Genomic DNA, 22,966 nt, shown 5'->3' on the forward strand with positions numbered 1-22,966 from the left:
GTATGGTTATGCTGCAAACAGTTAGTTCTGACACGATATGTGGCATAATATAATACTTTATATACTGTATATACTCACCATCTTTAGTACCAGCAGAGAAAATGTGCTCCACTCCACAGGATTTTTGAGAGCTCTTTCACACTTTTATTATTAGACTATTTACTATTATTATTGTTAGTATCATAATCTTCCTGAGGTCCTCTGAGATCTCGCTTCCTCTCTGCATGATTGACTGTATGGAATCAGTGATGCACAATTTCGTCCCTAAACATCTCTGATGTTATGGGTCCATTTCAGTGGTTCATTTAGACACCAATTTGTCCCGCCAGATTCTATTTAACCAATGCAGATCAGGGTTCATGAACTTTTACACTTACATAAGTTGACCAAAAACTCTTTTTAATTTAGTCTGACAGCACAATTGACTTTTTTAAGAGTATATTGAATTGATAAACCCTCACCTGTTATTTCACAAAAAAATAATGCTTTTGATTAAATAAGGAAATCAGGGTGAAACAATAGAAAACTCTAAAATGCACAAGAGGTTCAGCAACTTTTGAGCAGCACTGTATGCTTCACCTGGACGTGACATGTTTTATTCAGTGATATGGAGACAGTAATTAGCTGTACATAGCACTGAAACCTGGTGATCCATGTTGAGCCCTGGATGGGTAAAACCTTCCACAGCTGAATGAGAAAAATCTCCATGTGTTTCCCTGCACCCTCGTCCAGCAGTTAACAACGTGGTGTAGATTTTTTATAACCCACCATTTTCAGCACTGGCTGTTTCCACTGTGGTCAAACCTTAGTTAGTTATTAGTGCTAAAGCCTTATGAGAGAAAGTGAAGCTTTCTCATTTACATTAAACTCGTGTTGGATACAAACAGTCGCAGCTGAATTGTGAACCAGTACATCTCACTCACTTGATCAATGGACACCTCTTCCATCCCAACAGGAGATCCTGTCAGCCTGCTGGTCTGCTGAGGCAGACAACAGGCCGACTTTCACCCAGCTCACAGACATGCTGGAGAGACTCCCCAAACTGAACCGCAGGCTTTCCCACCCGACACTTCTGGAAGACAAACGAGTACGTATCATAGAAAGAGAAGGTGTATGAATGGTCCGGGGTGAACCAGCCTACAACATATTCACACAAACGTCCCAGAGGGAGTGTGTATATTTTATTTAGTCGATCAACTTCAAAATGTTCATGTCATTGAGGTAAAAATGAGCTGGAGCTAAAAGGAACCAATACACCATCCATCAAATGGAAAAAGTTGTAAATAGGATTTGTAAAGAACTGTGAATACTGTCCTGCTGAGTATCAAACTAATATAAATGACCATGTATATGTGACTACTGTTTTGTATGTGATGATAGATCTGGCTCATATTTTGCTGTGTTTTAGATGTTTCCTCTACACTCCATTCATCTGTCTTTCCTTTACAGTGGTAATATTTTCTCTCTGTTTCTGAGCTTCATCTCTCCTTCTCTTTCTCTATATTTCATCTCCTCTGGGTGCCGACCGCTCACTTCTGCCTGTCCCTGTTGTGCCTGATCCTGGCGGTCTCCCTTTGACTCCACGTCTTCACTACTGTCTCTGCCGACACTTTCTTTGTCTCTTGTTTCCCAACACTCCTCATTTCTGTCTCCTCACTTTGTTGTTCTCCTGGGAAGGTCATGGGATCATCACTGCCTGAGAGATCACTGCCCCTCAGGGCCTCATGCGCACTGTCATACATGTACAAATACAGCAGCTGAGAGAAGGAAGGCTCCTTCCTTCTTATGTTTGAGTGAGCACATTATCCAGCCATCATGTGATCTGTATCTGGCATTGATAAGCCTCCATGTTATCTTCATTCTGCCCGCATTGTGATTCAAACTCACTGTGCAGGTATGAGGCAGCTTGGTGGTGTGTGTGTGTGTGTGTGTGTGTGTCAGATGAAGGGAACAAGGGGACGGTCACATGGCAGACGGATACAGATGAGGCTTTTCGGTACTCTTTCTAAAGAAGTGTGACATATCTGTCACAGATATCGACGCCTGTCACACACCCCAAATGTACCACAAGAAGAAGAAAGTGACATGCAGTAGCCAGCATGTGCTGATCCGGATAATGATGTGATAAAAACAAAGGGTGCAGTTTTTTATAATCATCTCCTGTCAGTGGGGAAGTTTGCCGGCACAGTGTTATCTCAGCGACTGCCGTCAGTCATGTGACCCTTGTCTTGCACTTTGTAGTGGTCTAGTATGTCTAAGGCGGCTGTGAAAGGTTCTAGCATAATAATTCAGAAAGAGGAAACAAAAGCTCTGCACTGTAGTTGGAATATACACAATGTAAAATATGTCATCATTCATCTTATGGCTAATACCAACAGCATCTGCTACGCTGCAGCTGCCAGTAGTCATGGATGTTTACATGTAGATGCTGATGCTGCGGCTACACTGCTGCCATATTGGTGGGAGAGCCACTCCTGATGGGTGTCTGACTGCAATTACTTGACTTATATAAAAATACATTTTACATATGTTTCTCTTTACTGTCAGACAGTGGAATTATAGGTCATTTGATTACAGCTCAGTATAAAACTGTGGCCTGCAGATCAATGTTGTGATTTTCTGATGTTCATGTGGTGTTTGTTTCTGCACCACATGTACTTTTCTTACAAGAACGTCACCCTCAGACCAAACCAGCTTCCCTGATATTTAACAACAGTGCAGACCATTGCTAACTCCACACACACACACACACACACACACACACACACACACACACACCACCACACCCCACTCTGACATTTGTGGCCAGGACCGGCGCTGGTCCTTGGAAAGACACTGAACCCCAAATTGTGCTCCTGAAGGCTGTGCCATCAGTGTGTGTGAATGGTTAGCTCCTTAACTGATGAGCAGCTGGCACCTGCATGGCAGCTATTCAGTCCCACCAGGATTTTAGCCTTTTTTGAAATAGCTGTGGCCTAAAATGGCCTGATGTTGCATGAGGTTTTCAAAAAAATTGCGGTTAAAGTGCAGTGCTTTTTATGTTTTGTTGCAATTTTGTTGCAGCAGGAAGTAAAAGTTGCGATAATTGCGATTCGACAGTCACGCCCCGAGAGGGCGCAGCGAGCACTAAGTCCACGGCCCAGGAAGCGGCCAGGTCCGGGCGGAGGGGCGCTGTAAAGCTCGCGGCCGGAGCCTGAGCCACCTTCGCCCCTGAGCCTTTCCAGGCTGACCCAGAGCCGGTCGCGGCGCACCGCCACAGAGAAAATGTGCCCAGCGGAGGCCAGTCAGCACCGGGGAAGGTCCCATGAGGGATCCTTCCCGCACCACCCTGCGGCATCATGACCGCCGAGTTCAATCCTGCGCAGAAGTTGTGGAAAAAATCGCGGTGATTGTTTTAAAATTGCAACACCACCCTGAACTCACGGGGATTCACTGAAGTTGCGTTGAAGTTGCAAATCGCAACATTGCAATCGGTTGTTTTATGCTGGTCATTTTATTTCATCATATTTATCCCCCCACACCTTGAAAGCCAGTCTTTGAAAATATTGTCTTACATAAAATAATAAACATGGTGTTGAAGGTGTTGAAATGTTCAATCCAGAGAAATGCAAGCACTAGCAGTCAGGACTACCATAAGTGTGGATGGCACCGCCCTCAGCTTTACCCCCACAAGGCCAACCGGATCCACCATCCAGGTAGGCTACAATCCATTACCGCTGGTTGGCTGGCCATGAGTCACTTAGAAAGCAGTCAGCCATTCAGAAGAGAGCCTCATTAATATCAAGGAGACAAATGAAACACAAAACGTCCTGTTCTTCTCAAAGTAAGATGGTTTTAATTCATAAAAGCCACAAATAATACTTATGGACATCGAAACTTCAAATGAAGCCCTGGAAAAGTGTAAAACATGGCACCTTAACAGGAAGACTTCTGGAACGCAATAGTGTTTCATAGGGAGGCTCAGCCAGGTCAGAAAACGCGTTCTAGATATGTACGCACCAGATATACCAGGTCTCCTGATGTGGATCTGTGAGAGCTGCTGGCCGCTGAATCTGTGCAACATGCTGTGTTTACTGGGGCGATAGGAGATGCCGTTGTATTTAGAGTAGAGAGCGGCGCCTCAGCATCTCGTTGCCATGGCGTCTGGACCTGGGCGAGGACGCACAGTTCTCGTCCTGAGCGTTTGGATGGTGGTGGCTGTCCCAGCCCTGCTCCCTGTGGCATTTCCTCAGGAGGGAGCGGTGAGGCGACAAGGCAAGGGCGGCTAGAAAGACGAAGAGTGGCCTCTGCTGGCCTCGGAGCTTCTGGCACAGATACAGCACGGCTGCCTGTGAAGAAAGACGACTGTTTCTGGCAGACTAACTTGTGGTAGAGTTTTACAAAGTCCTCGTCAAGCTTCTTGGATGGACAGAAATCACGCCTCAACGACAGAGAGGAGTCAAAGGAAAGGTGCTGTCGCAGGCCGTGATGACCTGCTGGGGCTGCAGCTGTCTGAGGTGAATGCAGCTGTGTCTGGAGAGAATGACGGGAGTCTTGAGGGTGAAGCATCCTCTCTGGGACAGTTGGCCTTTGCGGAGAAAAGGAGTCGGAAGTGGACATTGATCTGGGCCTCATAGGCTCTCTGGAAAAGCTTTCCACGGCATGTGCTTTGGGGCTTTGGAAAAATGGCACCAGGTGATCTACTGAGGCTGGTCATCAGTTGTGCTTTTACGGGACTCTGCCTGACTGGGGAGCTGTAGATGTCTGGTCTCTCTTAACAGCAGTGGTTAGTGACTCATACATGGAGCACCTTCAGTCTGCGGTGACCGTGCGGTGGTGATCTTTTGCGGTGGGATAGAAAGCTCGTGAAGGACTGGTTTAGAGATTATCAGAGCAACCAGAGGGGTCCATGACGAGGACAGGCTGGTGCTGCTCTCTCTCACCCTCCCAGCAGACTGCCATCCTGCTGATTGTTTACGCCCCGTAAGGAACCAAGAGGTAGCAACAGCCCCATGAACGGGATGTTCATGGGGCTGTTGCTCTCGCTGCTCCTCTTTTTTGTATTGCTCCAATACGTCACATTTTAAGCCTATAACAAATTTTATATTACTTTATTCACCTTTTATTTCACCTAATTAACCTCTTTATATACTGGGTTATTATCCTGTATGTGTTTTAGACATGTCATCATGTTATGCTCAGGCCTCATGTTTTCGTTTGAGAGCGTTGCTTCGGTTTCTTTGAAAGTAAATCCAAACTGTTTGGTACATTTCTGAATTTTTGTGTACAGTTATTTCAATATTATATTTCATATTAGATCAGACGTGTTCATATCTACACTGGTTTACTTAATGTTTGTTATGCACCAAGACAAAGACCTTGTACTTGGTACTTGTTTCTGATCCTGATTATAGCTACATTATCATTAGATAATAAGATGATAGATAGATAGATAGATAGATCGATAGATAGATAGATAGTAGATGATAGATGATAGATAGATAGATAGATGCAAGAACCCTTGACATAAGGAGGACTGGATTTCAAAGTATCAAAGTTTAAGTTGAATTTTATTATTCTTGCAAATGAGCGTTTAACAGTGCAACAGTGTGTTCTTATATATTTTTAAATGGGCTGTCTCAGACACCTCCCTCACTGATGAGTCTACTCAACAATGAACATTATGTATCAAAATGACACTTCTTAGGCCTGTTTCTCACGTTCGTGTCTCTCCTGTCCTTGAAACTACTGATCTACAATTATCTCTCCCTGCCATCTCAGCAAACACAGTCCAGATAAGAGAAGTGCACGAGACATGCAAAAAACAGGAATCACACATTATATGATCAAAACATCTGAACCCAGGATAACCTAATTTTTATAACAATGAATTAAAATTAACCTGAGATAGATCTCAATTCAAATATGTACAGAGAATGTAGCAAATTAAAACATTTGAAAAAGGACAGTCCTTAATCCCCATTTGTAGTTCTTTCTCATAAGAAAGTCATTGTTAATTAAAAAAAAATAATACTAACGCTTGTCTTTCTAATGGCAGAGATACACGTGTGTCAGTAATAATAGGAATAATAATATAGTGCAGATAACTCAGTCACACAATAATGTATGACAATATTAATTGGACACTATGTAGTTGGTAGGTAAAACATGCAACAACACATGCCTAAAAACATAAACGTATCCTGCCAATTTGTTTCTACTACTAAACACATTTGCACCAACATGTTTGTGGTTTTTGACTTATGCATAATAATACAATAATAATGATAATAGCTCTAGTGGGTGTTTTTCTAAGATCTATGTAAAGACTCACCGTGACCTCCTTGCCTAGGTTGGCTTCTGCCAGCACCTTCTTAATGCCCTCATTGCTGCCCACTAGCCAGATTGTAGCTTCCACAGACCGGTCGGTGATTGGCCAGTCTCCGACCTGCAGCTCATACCAGATTGTACTGAAAATGCCAACGCAAAAATCAGATCAGGAACAGTGTTGGATGTCATATGAGGGAAATATGTGAGGGAAATAAAGTTTTCATAAAGTGCCTACATTAACATTGTTGAACATGTTTGTTCAGGTTACACAAAGACAACTGGTGTGCTCGCGTCATTGTTTCTGCTTTTAATCTGTTTGTGTGAACATAGTGCTGATACCACCTTCACTTTAACATATAATATAAATGGAGTGTGTGTTGAATGTGAGCAGGATGTTTCATCAACATCAGTCAGTACCCAAATGCATAAACGTCAGCAGCTCCGGAGAACGGCAGCTGGTCCTCATCAACCTCTGGACTCATTTTTTGAACAATCTCTGGAGCCAGGTAGTAGAGCCAACCCCGAGGTATCCGTAACACGTTCTTTCTTCTAAACACACAAACACACACACACAGACAAACACACACACATTTGTACAGTATTAATGAAAATAACAATCATGGCTTACCACAGATTTTAGAGTAGCACTGATCTCACTCTTACCTGCCCTCTTGTACCACTCCAGACATCCCAAACAGGCCAAAGTCTGTGATGACTACCTTGTTTGTGTCATAGAACACATTTTTGGACTTCAGATCTTTGTGAATGATTCCTTTGGCGTGCAGATAACCCATTCCCTGTAAAGAAAATGGATTTATTGAACAACGAACAAGACATTTCTATGACAGAGTCACATTTAGTCATGTATTTCTTTCCATAAATAAATCAAATGATTCTGATATAAAGGCTACTTACTGTATAGTAATGCATCACCCTCTTATCCAAATAAAGTCATTATTATATGTTATCAATTACACAGGTATGCTACATACACTGAACCCCCATATTGGACTTTTGATATTGGTATCGCAGAGTTCTGATGAGGATGGATTGACATCAACACGTGTGTGACGTGTGTGTATTATTCATTAATTATTATTATGCTCATATATGCACATGCAATATTTGCCTGTTTCTATTCTCCAGCATATCTTTGACAAACTAAAGTAATTTGATAATGTCACACTTTCATGGACATCACTTTGTTCTGTGATAATCTGTTCTAAAATAAAAAAATATATATTTTTTTTTGCTTACCTTCACAATCTCCTGAGCAATCTGTCTGGTTTTATTGAGGTCGAGCATGTGACCTCTTTCTCTTACAACAGAGTATAGAGTCAGACCTTTGCAGAAACTGCACAGAAAATCAATGCAGTGTTATTAAACATATAATAAATCATCATCTTAAACAGAAATGTGCCACCGGAAATGAGGGAATAACAGCAGACATGAGATCTGTTTTTTGCTGAGTCATGCAGCGGCACCTGGTAATGATGGCGAGGTGGGGGGGAGCCATGCAGGCGCCCATGAACAGGACAACGTTCTCGTGCCTGGTCTGCCTGTAGTTCATCACCTCCTTCTTAAAGAGCTTCAGGTGATCCTGGTTGTTGCCGTCAATCTCCAGCAGGCGAATGGCCACTTCACCATGCCAGCGACCCTTGTGCACCTTCCCCCAGCGACCCTGGAGCCACAATGTCAAATATGTTGGACCAAGGTGTTGATATTTTACATTCTACCAAGATTTACTGTGTCTATATTAGATTAGATTATATGATATTATACTTTACTATCTTTACCTTGCCAATGAGCTCTCCGAGCTGCAGCTGCTCATATGGAATGTCCCACTCCTGCAGGTATACGCTGGTCTGGCTGGCCTTACGAGAGATGGGGCCCCTCCAGCGGCCAACGGCCCCGCGACGACATATGGAAGACGGCAGGTCCTCCAGCCCGTCCTCATCACACTCCTCTGTGTTTGTTTTTCTGCAGCCATGGTCAGCTGCTTCCTCATCCTCAGCTGGGTACTCTTCCTCTGCCTCCCCCTCCTGAAACAACATCAGTGACTGTTGAATTAAGACTAATTTTTGTGAAACTACTTCAGTTTGGTACATCAAGGTTGCTCCATGGAGGCCATGGTTCCCTGCTCTCTCTGTGTTGAGTGTGAGTTGCTAACCTCAGTGAAGAAGTTTAAGTATCTCAGGATCTCTTGTTTCATGCAGAATGATATCAATCATTATCGTTATATCTATAGGTGATGTCATTTTGGTTGTGTATTATTTTGGACATCTATTGACACCGCTAGGACTGATCCTGTTTTCTCCAGATGGAAATCAACTGAATCGAAACACAACCAAACTAAGAGTCTTAGTGTGGTTATACTCCACAGCAGTAAATCAGGTGCTGTAAACCATGTGAGCACATTAATGATCCTCACTTCCTCTTTTCAGTGTTGTAACTGCATGTGACTGCTAGAACTCACCCCTCCTTGTTCCGTTGCTGTCAGTTGTATGTCGGTGACGGAATCCTGTGACACACTGAGATATAAAAATGATATTTAGGTTATTAAGCTCACAAAAAAAACAGCCTGATACAAATACATACAATATATATATACAGTATATATACACACACATCATAATGTTTGTCTCTAAATGAGCAAGAAATAAACAGTGCCCTCTGGTGGACAGAACATGAAATGGTAGTCTGTAAAGTTTTGTAACTCATTTATTAAAATAATGATCGCAAAAGAAACACGTCTAATATCTTTCTAATCCACTTTTTTTTTCTGATCTCCTTTCGGTGTGGTTCTTTCACATAAGGATAAAGATCGGCTGAACCATTCACATGAGGGGCCTGGTTTGTTCCCCATCTTGTAAGGGCTCAACAACATTTATAGAAAGTGATGAGCTACGATCAGATCTCTTACCCAGGCTCGTGGTGGCTGCCAGAATGTTGAACAGCAGTATATGTGGAAGCAGGAACATCTGTTGGGAAATACAACTTCACAATACTGCACTGCTATAAGAGTAATGCTCAAAGTACTCCAAAAATACTACATGAATAAAGCAGCCCTCCTTCCAGACTAAACATCTCCAGAATAAATTCGCGGGGTTTTTATCTTTTTCGGGCGCTCGTGCGCCCCCCACGGAGACTGCGCCCTGGGCTGCCGCCCACATTGCCCATAGCTAAGACCGGCCCTGCCAAAGACACTTCAACATGCAGACTGGAGGAGCCGGGGATCGAACCGCCGATCATCTGATTGGTGGACGATCCACTCTAGCTTTGAGCATTATTATCTGCTCAAATTACTTGTCCTGTCAGTGCTATGCAGATGACACTCAGCTCTATCTGTCATTGCCTGTTGATGACGCCTCTGCCTTTAAAAAACTGCTGGTCCTCCCAGCCAAACCTACTACAGTTGTCCCTCGCTATATCGCGGTTCACTTTTCGCGGACTCGCTGTTTCGCAGATTTTTTTAGTGTAATTTTGCATGCTTTTTTTTTTACAGTGTACTGTACAGTATGGACGCACATTGTGTTCTGTGTCCTGATTAACTAAGTGAGTACTGTACAAAATGCGTGTAAAAAGGTGTATAAAAGTGTGTGGTTAGGGGTTTTACGGCCTTAAAACATGGATAATAATTGTAAAACTCACTTTGCGGATTTCGTTTATTGCGGGTTATTTTTAGAATGTATCCCCCACGATAAATTAGGGACCACTGTATACATAATGACATCAGCATCAAAATCAACTAATTAATCAACTTCCCTAATCATGTCACCTCATGCCGCTTTGCACCTTACAACATCAGAAAAATCAGGCTTTGACTCAACATGTTCCCCAACTCCTAATACAGACTGTGGTCATCTCACAACTTGATTACTGTGACGCCCCCTTGACCAGCCTCCCAGCCTGCACGGTGAGACCGTACCTGATTGGTAACACACTCTGCAGTCAAGGCCCCCAAACTCTGAAATGACTTGAAGAAATGTAACTCATTGTTATGTCTCACATGTTTTACTTAAGCCTCATATATGGACTTTTCTTTTAGAAATGAAATAAATATATGAACAAATGTGTTTGTATTTTGACTCCTTTGTTGAACCTTTTCTCTTTTTACCCTGCCCTTACTATGAGGGTAGTTTTATTCTAGCATGACACACATGGGGTTACACAGAGTCAAGCGCATATCATAAGGTCACTGTAGGGAAAGTTACATTTTAGCTTGTTATGGAGACACTGGCTTCTCTCCTTGAGACACAGCAGCTATGTTTGTGTTCAGGAAAGCAGGTGACATACTGATTATTACTGAGGTCAGAGGATAGATAGGTATATAACCTCTAGCCTCTTCAGAGTCAGATAACAATGTCGGACTACTAGAGACAAGACATCTCCTTGATCAAGCGTCAATAAACCTTTGAGCACACAACATCTTCATCAATCCACTGACTGAACTGATGTATACAACACCTCTTAGCTTGTTAATTTATTATGTTATCATTTTATGTAAAGGACTTTGTAACTGTGTAACTGTTTTGATAAGGGCTATTTAAATAAAGTCATTGGTGTCACTGCTGTCCAATGTGGAACAAGTGAAAGGGAACTTTAAGAGGAAGAGAACAGCTTCCAGAGGAAATTGTCCACACTGTAAGAATAAGGTTTGCTGTCTCACACTCTTTGTTAGCACTTTGTCAGGACACACGTCACTTCCTCTTGACCTTTGTCACATTCAAGCATAGTCTGACTAGCTTTGTCATTATGAGCATGTGAAGTGTTGAGTTTAAATTAGGATTCAATCTTTGTGTTTTACCTTTGACACTATGTCACTGTTATCTGCAGTCATGTTACTGTTCTGTGCGTTCACTCCATTAACTTCTCCTATTCCAGTTCTGCAGCTTTTCTCCAGAAGTTAGTCACAGGAGGCTGGGGTGGCTGTCTGAACCTGGCAACCTAAAAGTTCATATGAAGAGTGTATGACTAATATATGATTAATCATGCTGAAACTTTCTCTTTCATTTCTGTTAAGTTTTTTTTATACTGGCAAGTAATTTCTTTAATCATTAACCATGACACACAGGGACGGACTGGCAATCTGGCATACCGTGCATTTGCCCGGTGGGCCGATGTGCTATTTGGGCCGACAAGTCCCGATATATATATATATTTAACGAGTAGATCACACACCTGAAACACACTCTGGGGCTTAGCGATGGGCAATGTGGGCCGCGCACGGGGGGGGCTGGTTGTTGTCGGCTGCTCTGGTCCAAAATGCCAGGGCCGATTTTTTGTCCCAGTCCGCCCATGATGACACACACAATGACCCAGAATATCTGCTTGGACAGAAAATAACAAAAATCCATAACATTTACTAAGCACACAAACGTTCCCTGAATGTTTTTGAAGCTTTGTTTGTTCACATTATATTAAGGATTAAAGTTATACAGAATTAAGTGCGTGGACGCTTTGATTGACAGGTGGGTGCCTTCACAGGTAGCAGAGACTACATTCATATTTTAGCATAATCCAGCTGTAATAAACTATTAAAATATACTTCGACAATTTTAGAACAGATTTAACACATAATAATAATTGACCAAATACAAGTGTGTGCTCAGGGGTCAGTGGTAGCTCACCTGGTTGAGTCCAGCTCATCTCAATACATCTCAATTTTACATTTTGACATTTTAGACTGCCATCAACTATAACTGCTTCAGTGTTACCTTTCCACTGAACGGTCTCGTATTTCCATATTACAGGACTGATCTGTCTGACTTCATTCCATAACACAAGGGACCTTTTCAATGAAAACAGTTTGTTTGTAGCTCAAACTTCAGTCAGAGCCTGATACAAAAGACACACGCCTCCAATGCTGGAATTTATCAGAGCTCAGCAACAAACCTTTCAGCACAGCTCGTCAGAGATAACAGTGAATCTGTACTGCTGCACATCATTAATAATTAACATCATATTGACTTGTTCCTCTCCCCATGGATGGATTAACCTGCACATACTTGGTACACATACTTTGTGAATGGTTTGATGTTATTATGTTTAATCTGTTCCTAAATTGTCCAAGTTCATACAACAGCTCTGTGTGTATTATAGCTGGACTATGCCCAGACACACTCTATAACACGTGGATGTAGCCTCTGTGAAGTTAAGCAGAAAGTTTACAGCTGGAAAACATCTGTAAATGATTTGTCTGTTGTTCTTCCTGCAGGAACCAACAGTAAGTGAAGTTAGAGTTAACAGGACTACAGATGTTGTCATGTTTGACCTACAGTTCACACAGATAGTACGGGTCTGTGATCTGCTTTCATTTCTGTTCATGGAGCTGACACCGCCCACCAGGCTGGAATCGAAACTTATGTTAGGAGTTGCCTCAGAGTCTCATTTTGTCTTCCATTTTGAGTCCACAGCACTTGGCAGCAGACCCGCACCATCCATCCAACCCGGACAATGGCTTTCCATCAGCAGTCACCATTTTATAACCCAGTAAGTCCAACTTCTTTTCCAGTCTGCTTTCTCTGTGTCTTCTTTCTGTGGCGTCCCGTTATTCAGCATCTGCTCTAGAATCCACCAAACACTGACTCCAGAACAGTGTTACCGCAACAGTGCGCTATTCTCTGCGGGTTTACACCGTTAATGCGCTCAGAACGCGCAGCAGAGCTGCTGCTTCCTCACTTTACACATCAGGAAACTGGAGAGGACGTGCTGAGTGCAAACTATCAAGAACAAGCTAAAACGAAACAAAGTAATAAAGTGTCAAAACTCCAACAGAATCATCAATAGTTTCAAAATGAAGATATGATTTAATCATAATACACACTGAGGGAAAAACGCTCATTCAGTGGAGACAGAACAGTGTAAATAAAACAGATGTTTACTTTAGGAAACGGATGTTCATGTCTGGATATGTAAGAGCAGCTGATAGTCTGTCAAGCAGAACATCACAGTTTGTGATTCAGTAGTGTTTCCATTAGTATATTCACCAGTGTCTCTGTGGCTGCAGAAACCTCAGAGAAATATGTGTGTACACAGACAAGAATAAGAAATATCTCTCAGGCTACATGTTAATATGTTTCCCACCGTACTATCAGTAACAGATATATCAGTGTTTAGAATGAGAAGCAGCTCTTCACATGTCGAGTCTGTCCTTTCAGAGAATCCCCTTCACTGGATCTATCCACGGTGGTCTGCAGGAGGGCAAGTCCATCAGCATCAGTGGACGCGTGCTGCCTGGAGCCGATAGGTCAGACTGCTCTTATCATCATCATGTCACAAGTTGCTTTTCTCTATTCCTCAGATGTTCGTCCTAACATGTTTTCTGTACTCTCAGCTTCACTCTGAATGTTGTGTGTGTTACAGTGTGTAACTGTCACAGACATGAGAGGCTGGGCCCCTGTGATTTCATGTAATAACTATAAACTACAAGAAAAGTTGAAGGGATGCTCAGGCTGGCACACAGGCAGCCCAGTGACAAATAAATCTGTCAGGTAGTGGGTGAGTCCAAAGGCAGGAAAGGTCCAGGAAAACCTTGACAAAGATGAACTGGCAGAAAGGAAGTAGAAACACCAGTGTGGCAGGAAGTGAATCAGAGGTTAGGGGAGGGACTAGGACACAGTAAAGTACACCTGGGAACTGGGGGAAGACAGCATGGAGGAGACAAGGAGGAGGTGACAGAAAGAGGAGGACAACCAAACATGTCGCTCTGTAGAGAGACAAAAACTGAGAAGGACTAAAAGCAACCCTGGAGTGTGTGTAAAGTCATCGGATATCCTTTTACGTGGTACTCTGAGCTACAACCAGTCTGACCCCAACCAAACATGCAGATAAGTGGGCTCGGCCTGTTCCTGGCTCTCCAGGCTTCCTCACCCCTCTCAGCCACTGTCTTGTCTTCCACCAGATACAGCAAACCCTCTCCCTGTTCCCTGTCCTGTCCCCTTCCACCTCCCCATATACACAGGCATACATACAGACACTACACAAGACTGAACTTTTCCCACAAACTGAATTGATGTCACCACTATACCCCCTACCACCACACACACCCACCTTTGCACACACACTCTAACTAACCCTAACTGCACTGAATCTGCAACCATTCACTCATGGTTTTCTTATGGTTAATGCGTTTTTTGTTATCCAGTCATATGGACTTTGGGGATCTGAATTTGAATTAGTATTGCTTTTTGGAATATGTTCATTTATTGTTCAATTAACTCTTTTTGCCTGCAGTGATTTATCTGTTTGATTTTTGATTTGCCTATGATTGATGTATAATGATTTTTTCATTTTCAGACATTTTGTTGACCAGTGTTTTGTTTGGGGTAATTATCCTTTGCAGCAAGGGCTTGAGCTAGCTGGACTTTTGGATTTTGTTTGTTTTACAGATGTTTTTGGGTTTACATATGTTTGTTGTTTTTTTTATTTATTTAAAGAAATAAACGACAGATTGCCTCGTGCTCCAACTTTAACATTGCAAGCATCTTTTTCAGCCCCTTCACTACACTACTACAAGTGACTTATAAGTAACTTGATCTGAACGTTGAGAAGAATTCCTCATTTCTCCTTTATTGACGTTCAGCAGTGACTGTCCTCATTTTATAAAAGCAACACAATCATCAGATAACTTTTTCTGTCTACCAAAAGCACACTGAATATCATTTTCTATGTTTGTAGTCATGTAGTCCTTTGCTGGTCATCATGTAGGAATTCTTTTTTAAATTGTTGTCAGAGCTCACAAACAAACAACTCATTATTAAAGCACATTTGAAATAATGGCTGGTGTTTTCCTGCAGGTTCCATGTGAATCTACAGTGTGGTTCCAAGACCAATGCAGACATTGCCCTCCACTTTAACCCCCGGTATGACAGTCACCCTGGTTATGTGGTTGCCAACACCTTTCAGTATAGCAGCTGGGGCAGTGAGGAGAGGAATTATAACTCTCCATTCCCTGCTGGCTCCGCCTTCAACCTGCTCATCACAGTCACCCGTGAATCCTACCAGGTCTGTTGGCATACTGATCTCAATACGATCAGAGCAACATTTCTTTTCTTGTGGCTTCATCTTCAACACAATCACTCATGGGATTATTTGTTAGAAGGAAAGTGGTGAAGCAGGACATGTTTTTCTGTGCATGATTCCTTATTTTCTCCGTCCAGCTGAGCAACAATGGTTGCCACTTTATGGAGTACAGACATCGCATCCCGTTTCACCAGGTGGACACCATCGCAGTGGGCGGGAAAATAGAAGTTTCCTCCATTGGCTTCCAGAGCTCTATGGTGAGGAGGTGCTACCAGAATGAATGGAAAAAAAACAAAAACAGTATGAAGCCAACTGTGTTTCATACTGGATGTCAGATCATTACAAGTCATCACAAACCTTGTGAAAAAGTCAGCATGTTGAGTATATGAACAGTGTGATAGAAAGGTGAATGATATTGAAGTAATTCTTCTGTGTTTACCTCCCTGTCCTTTCCTCTCCAGCCTGCATTTGGTTCACAAGTAGCCTGTCCCACAATGGGTGCCTTCCCGTCTGCTCCAGGGTTTCCACCTCAGCCTGGATTCCCGGCAATGCCTGGATTCCCATCGCAGCCTGGATTCCCGGCAATGCCTGGATTCCCATCGCAGCCTGGATTCCCATCGCAGCCTGGATTTCCTCCTGCAATGCCTGTGAGTGTCAGTGTGGGTGTGGAGTTACAGTTCTACGGAAATTTGACAGAACTGCTCTGGGGCCAGCTGATGTAGTCACAAGTAAATATTTGGGCCAACAGAGTTTTTAATAAGCTTACTCCTAGTTTCATTTGTCCTGATGTTGAAATATCTGTCTCACATTTCTGTCTCCAGCCAGTACGATGGAGGTGAATGGAAAAACAGAAAGCATAGAATGCTAAGATGCTAAGCAGTCTGAATTCAAATGAGCCTTTTTCAGCCTCTAATGTATTTACATGGACGAATACTACACACTCTTTCTATGACCTACTACACAGTATAATGTTACTGTTACGGTATAACAGCACACACACACAAGAGGGTCTCTCCTGACTCAGAGCCTTGTGCTCAGTTGTTCATATGGAAATTGAGAAAAAGTTGCCAGAAACAGCCAAGAATAAAAAAAAGAGAGTAGTTCAAACTGCAGACAGCCAGCTGATCATAAGTGAGTGTTGGAGTGTTGGTTGCAGAAAGTTAGGAAAAGTTACAGAGATTTGGACAGAGTGAATACATAAATATGATGGTACAGGTTAATGTGTAGAGTGACACGTAACAGTGAAACAGTGCTACATTATGTCATAGCTTAAAGTTTATTCAAGGACAAACATTCTGCAGTGTGTTAGTGCTTCCTGGAGGGGTCATCAGTCAACATATGACACATGTGGGCCATCTCCAGGTTGCATTTCTGCAGAAACACTCCACCCCACATCCGATTCTTCATGTTACAGCAGGTGTGTTTCATTAGTTCTTTCTGCATGGACTTACAGCACACTTTTTTATTCCTGTGTACAGGTTGTTCCGTACAACAGCGTCATCAGTGGTGGACTTTCACCTGGCAGGACCATCACTATCCAGGGAACAGTTCACCCCAATGCCACAAGGTCTGACTTTGTCAGCTGTTGTTGGATTTCTCTAGTCATTTACTTCATCCATGACAGCCAGCACACATTTATTCCTGGTTTATGGGTCTAAACGGCTGTTTCTTCTAGCCAAGAAGCTGCTGTAGCTCTCTCTTCATCAATGCCTGGCCACAAGGGTTTTACAGTCCAAATGAGACACATTGTTATGACATCCAGGCAGGCTGATGGTTTCATTGTCAGTTAGTACAGTTAGTAGCATTGTTCCCTACTTTCATGGCATCTGGTGATAAATGTATTAGATAGTCTTTGAGGGAATGATCTAGCATCTATTTTCCATCTGCATGAGTGTCAGAAGGTGGTGGATCTGGTTTTGGATGTGGTTTACCTTTCTCATGCTTTCCTGTCATGCTGAATGTTCATGAGCACAGAAAAGTTTCCTCATTCGTGAAGACGTGCAGTTTGTCAAGTTATAGTGAAACACTACACTATTCAAAAACACTGAAGGTTTCATTTACATAGCGATCGTACAGTGATGCTTCAGACTTGGGGACATGAGTGGTTTAATAGATTTCAGATGATAGAGTTATAATTTACTTATTCCCGTCCTGGCAGTTTGTGATGTAATGCAGTACTTCTTCTATGTATGCCAATATGACAAAATATTTTACAAGAGGATACAAATATGTCACATTTTGTGTTTCTCAGAGACATTATGAAATCTGTACAATAGTGCAGTTCCTCTTTGAAGAGTTCAGTTTAAGACAGCCTTCGTACAGGAAGCCCTGGCTCATGTTGCACTCACTCCTCTGTGTTTCAGATTTGCTGTGAATCTTTGCCATCAGTCCGGCACCGCTCTGCATTACAATCCACGCTTCAACGAGAACGTCGTGGTTCGAAACGAGAAGAGGAGGGAGCAGTGGGGCTCTGAGGAGCGTGGCGGAGGGATGCCCTTCCGTAAAGGACAGCCTTTCACGGTACTCTGCGCTGCATATGAATGAAAATATAAAACAATGATTTAATAATAACTTTATTTATGACGCCTTCTTTAAAACAGAGTTTTTACAAAGTGTCTGACAGTTTAAATCAGACACTGAGGCCATAAAGGCAAGACAAATATTTAATATTTTGACATGAAAAATAAGGAGAGTGAGAGCAAACCATTAAAAACACGACAGTATAAATACATACAAACGATGCAGCCTGCAGTTTTGTTTTTTAATATGGTATTGATGGCCTGCTAGGTTGACACAATGAAGCATTTGAATGATCTTAGAATAGAATAGAGAGCTTTTATCGTTATTGTACAACAGACATACTGTACAAGGTTCTGGTCCTAATATAGGTATATTATAGTATAGCAGTGTACTATAGTATAGCATCAGTTTAGACAAAGATAAAACCACAATATAAATACAAATGCAAAAATAAAATATAGACGCTATACAAAAATACATGGGGGTATTCATAAAATGTGAATGCTGCATCTTGCTGGTGTTTGCATAGCAAATGGTAAGAGCAGGATGTTACATGACAGGATTATTGCACATCATTACACATAAGGTTATTTTACAGGTAAGATTATTACACAGGAAGTTTGTGAAGGTAAAGTTATTGACATGCTGGTGCATGTGTGCATTCAGGATGGTTTTGGCTTTGGGAAAGAAACTGTTCCTGAGTCTGTTTGTCTTGGGTTTAGTGCACCTGTAGCGTCTGCCAGAGGGCAGCAGGTCAAACAGGTGGTGGGCGGGATGGGTGTTGTCTCTGATAATGGTCTGTGTTCTGCTGAGGCAGCGAGATGGAATAATCTGAATGATTTAGTTAAAGACGAGAGCAAGAGTGATACGTTTTAAACTTAAATGTTAACAGACTTTGCATTACTCATAATAAGTCATGTTTAACATGAGGTTCAGATTTGTATCAACTTCATTCAAGTTTAACGTGTTCCATACAATTGATTCTGTGTTATCTGACTCCAGGTGTGAAAGAAAGGAAGAACTGGTTTTTAGATTTGTTCATGCCTGATTGGCTTACATTTGATAATTGTGACAATGAAATAAAATTGTTACAGAACAGTGCATTTGTATGTAACTTTTGGGCATCTTCACATTGTCAAATCTGGCCTTGTTTAAAAAAAGTTTGGACAGCGCTGCATTAGATTGTGCAGGTGTACCTAATGAAGAATGAAGAGGCTGTGGTGTGTATGTGGGACCTTGGCGACTCCTAGTGGTAGAGTCAAAAACACTGTGGTACGTTTGTCATCAGGGAGATCCTTCAAAATATATATTATTTCAAAAAGCCTTTTTTTTCTTTCAGCTGACCATCTGCTGTGAGAATCAAGCCTTTAGGATTGTGGTCAATGGGATGCAGGCACACACCTTCAAGCATCGTTTCACTCACCTCCACCAAATCAGCTCCCTGGAGGTCAATGGTGACATCAGTCTGACATCTGTGATTGTGTAGAGATACAGGACCTGTGGCTGCCCTAGATATCTCACACATAAAATGCTTTCACTGACCACAACTATTGCATTTATGAATAAATTCATGCTACTTGATTATTTGTATGTACTGGATGATGTATATTTGCCTTCTTTGTATTCATACTGCAAATAACCACTCATTTTATATGCTAAGTATTTCCTGGAATCAAAGGGAAAAATCCACCAACAATAAATAGCAGGTCTGTGTAGGTAATAAATGCAGTTCAGTCTGAGCTGACCACTGAACTGCAGTAGTCTAGAGTTTGAAAATTATGAATATTGTTGTGTGACCATTTGAAATCTTGAAATTAAACTACAGTGTGATGACGTGTTATGGTGTGATTATTTTATTCTGCTGTAGATACCCACATTTTAAACAAGATATGAACACAATACACAACAACCACATTAGAAATAAATATATTTGTCTTTATTTCTAGTTATCAACCTGTGTGCTCAGTAAATTTACAGCAGCCTGGAGGAAAAGCAGTTCACTGTTTCACAGAAGATGAATTCTTATGCTGTGTGCAGACTAATCTTGTTTTGCCAGTGACTGAACAGTTTAAGATGAAAGATTACAGCCATGCTAGCAGTTCTAATAACACATTTTGACATGTAGCATACCAGTTATTTCACTTCATGCTGAGGCGAACGTGAACAAAGTTTGGCCAAATGCCACGAGAGCCAAACAGCCAGTTACTGTTCAAATATTTGCTCGAAGCCAGAAATGTCAGCCTCATGGTGACGCATGAACATCGGTTCATCTAGCAGAAGCTGACATGCACACTACACATGCAATAAAAATACACACTTTTGTTTTTGTTCTTATTTTTCACGCGTTGAAGACTTACCAAACTGAACATTGGCATGGTGTATGTTTTCTCCCTCATATGATGAGGAGGAGTTTATGCTAATGAGGTATCTGAGGTATATGATTTCATACTGTTTGGCAGTGAAATGTTAAGTGTACGGCGTGTTCATGGGGATGAGGAGTTTGGAGACATGGCTTAGTTAGTGATTCAGTGGCATTCAGTAACTGGCAAAATCCAAACATAAATGTGATAAATGAGTTCCATGTTTGTTTTCTTAAAGATGCAATTCTTTTTTTTAATGTAATGTGTTCGGTGAGCAGATTCAGCCAAAGATTGAATTTGTTTGGTCTTCCTGTTTGTGAAGACGACCTTCTTGGTGACTTGACCAGTGTTGGTTTTAATTCTAATCCAATGCTGGAGAGAGAGTGCTACAATCCAGGACTGAGGAGAGTTTCTGTGCTGCACAGGTGGACAGAGCCACATGAGGAGTGGAGTACCTTTTCTATGGTATACTGTAAACAGTCACTCTGTGCTGAGAGACACATTTCATGTGTTCCATGGAGCATGTTATACTGGATTAGCTGTTGATTCTTTGTCATAATAAACATTTGTGCAGACCTAAGTTCACAGCTTGGTGTAAAAGGGTGTGCAGATCTTTTCCCATTGGTCGGTTGGCAGGTATAATGAATAATGAAGTTTGAAAAGATTTTAGCGGATGTGAAACATTTGATGGTCTGTTTTGCTGGGTTGGATGACTGAAAGTTGCCCTCTCTGCCCCCAGATCAGGTCTTTAAATGGGCTGTTGTGGAATAGATGGTGGAGATGTGATTCCTCATTGTTCCAGTGTGGTAGACTCTATCATGCTATTTCATTGTACATCTGTTGAAGTTACTGTAATATTGCCATAACAATTTCTGAATGTAATATGTTGTTGGTATGGTTACTCTGTTATTTCATTATTTCATCATTTGTAGAAGTTATTATATCAGTATGATTCTTTTTAATGACATTTGTTTTTATATGATTTTACATTTTTTTATCCATTTGTCTTTAAAATACATGTAATGTGTCAAATATCTTATTTTTAGTTTTACAAATCACTCTTCAAAAAATATTTAACTGCTGCTATAACGAGCCTGTTTCCAGGCCAGTGATCTGTATCTGTTAGGTGTCTGGGGTCAAGTGCATGTCATGGGGAGACAAATCATTTTGTAGGTGTTGTGTGTGGTGTCTGTGAGTTTGTTCCCACCAAAGGCAGCTAACATGTTTAAGAAACAGGAGAGTAGGGGATCACAGAGTGGCAACAGAAAGTTTGCAGAGAGTCTGTGGAGTCTGTAGAGGTTGTGGATGTCAGTTGATCAAGTCTAAGTTCAGTTGAGTCCAAGGTATTTGAAGTACTCCAACTTCTCGACAGTTTCATTGATGCAGGTGAGGTTGTGGGTGGGGTTGAGTAGTGCTGTGAGTATTGGAAGTGTTGATAATCAGCTCTTTAGAACAGATAATCAGATAATCAGTTCTGCAAAAGATTTCCTGTGCTCGTCCTCGTGATTGGTTGTTCCTACTTATGTTACACTCCCAACACCCTAGACTGGGAAGTAACACTATCTCAAGCTCCTCTCATGAATGCTTTAGTCATCCTTTTTTTTATTCTTCTCAAAAAACATGAAATCGATGAGGAAGCAGGCTCCCATCATCACAGCCTTTATCTTTACATCCAGGTCCACTGGAAATGAGATCCCAAAGTTATTTGCATCCGTGAGGACTTCCTGAATGATTCCACTCCACTGCCGACTGATGTGACCCACAACAGAGTGCTCATCCAAAGACTTCACCTCAAATGTGACATCAGGTATGCACTGACAGTTACAGAATGGCCCCTTGATCTTCAGCTGGGGGTTCCTCCACTCATTCAGGATGGTGAACTTGGGTAGAATAGGGTGCCAATTCTGCACCACGTAACCTATGGGGGTACCAGGAGGGCTCTGCACCTCCAGCTCTTGAAGGCAGCAGGGAAAGCAGCATGAGGTGCACCTTAGGGGTCGAGTCAGGGTCAAGACCTCCTTACCCATGTTATCATAGAGATGAATGGTGAAAGGTCGAGCAGGGCCACATGCTTGCATGGATAAGATGTTATCTTCCTCGATAGCCACAAACACCTTTTGCCCCATTCTGTCTTTGACTGTGTACACATTGCTCATCTCCCAGCCAGTAAAAATTTCAAGGATGTTGACACTCTGATGGACCAGGATCTGGTCAATCTGAGTCAAGTACTCCAGTCCCGGTGGGCAGTCTGCAGGTTGGGCAGGCATGGGCATCGCTTTGGGAGCAGGTGTATATGGTGGTGGAGGTGCTGCTCCAGAGCTCACTGGAGGTAGATTCAGTGCATCAGGCAAATCAACATAGTACACTGGCATGTGAGGCAGTGGTTCTGTAGTTCCCTGATTTTCCATGACATGTGCCAATCTGTTGAAGTTTCCAAACATACAGTACATCATGAAATCCATATATATATATGTTCTAAATATATTTATACATCAATGAAAGTATGGTTCCACTTTATATATATATGCAAATGGTGAAACTGTCTCTGGTTAACATCCATCACAGTCTATAAACGCACACACAGTGCTTCTGTTCAGTGAGGGCTTACTGTGTGGTGACTGGGATAAACTCAATTTATTTTATTTACAAGGTGTCTGTTCTTCTGACTGCTTATGATTTACAGTATATATTATCCCAGTTATTCAAGCAGTTTACTTGGAGGAAAAAGACAAAGTCACCACTGAGCATGCATT

At 42.0% G+C, this 22,966-nt stretch overlaps 3 protein-coding genes across 3 annotated transcripts; 1 reads left to right on the forward strand and 2 right to left on the reverse strand.

Annotated features, from left to right (window-relative positions):
* Nucleotides 1–4,100: 4,100 nt before the first annotated feature.
* Nucleotides 4,101–12,535, reverse strand: LOC113746039 (kinase suppressor of Ras 1-like). The gene is made up of 10 exons (XM_027280284.1): nt 11,940–12,535; nt 9,233–9,290; nt 8,786–8,840; nt 8,106–8,351; nt 7,794–7,990; nt 7,567–7,663; nt 6,973–7,106; nt 6,727–6,858; nt 6,257–6,449; nt 4,101–4,328 (listed from the first exon to the last, which is right to left on the reverse strand). The coding sequence occupies exons 1-10, from the start codon at nt 11,956–11,958 to the stop codon at nt 4,101–4,103; spliced, it is 1,359 nt and encodes a 452-aa protein (XP_027136085.1). The 5' UTR covers nt 11,959–12,535.
* Nucleotides 12,536–12,597: 62 nt separating this feature from the next.
* LOC104939529 (galectin-9) lies at nt 12,598–19,690 on the forward strand. The gene is made up of 8 exons (XM_010756079.3): nt 12,598–12,801; nt 13,470–13,558; nt 15,108–15,315; nt 15,471–15,590; nt 15,795–15,980; nt 16,812–16,900; nt 17,697–17,853; nt 19,193–19,690. The coding sequence occupies exons 1-8, from the start codon at nt 12,766–12,768 to the stop codon at nt 19,337–19,339; spliced, it is 1,032 nt and encodes a 343-aa protein (XP_010754381.2). The 5' UTR covers nt 12,598–12,765; the 3' UTR covers nt 19,340–19,690.
* Nucleotides 19,691–21,799: 2,109 nt separating this feature from the next.
* LOC104939528 (phospholipid scramblase 1) lies at nt 21,800–22,486 on the reverse strand. Its single transcript, XM_010756078.1, has one exon. The coding sequence runs from the start codon at nt 22,484–22,486 to the stop codon at nt 21,800–21,802; it is 687 nt and encodes a 228-aa protein (XP_010754380.1).
* Nucleotides 22,487–22,966: the final 480 nt, after the last annotated feature.

Source organism: Larimichthys crocea, chromosome VII (genome assembly GCF_000972845.2).
Source record: "Larimichthys crocea isolate SSNF chromosome VII, L_crocea_2.0, whole genome shotgun sequence".
Lineage (NCBI taxonomy): Eukaryota > Metazoa > Chordata > Actinopteri > Sciaenidae > Larimichthys > Larimichthys crocea.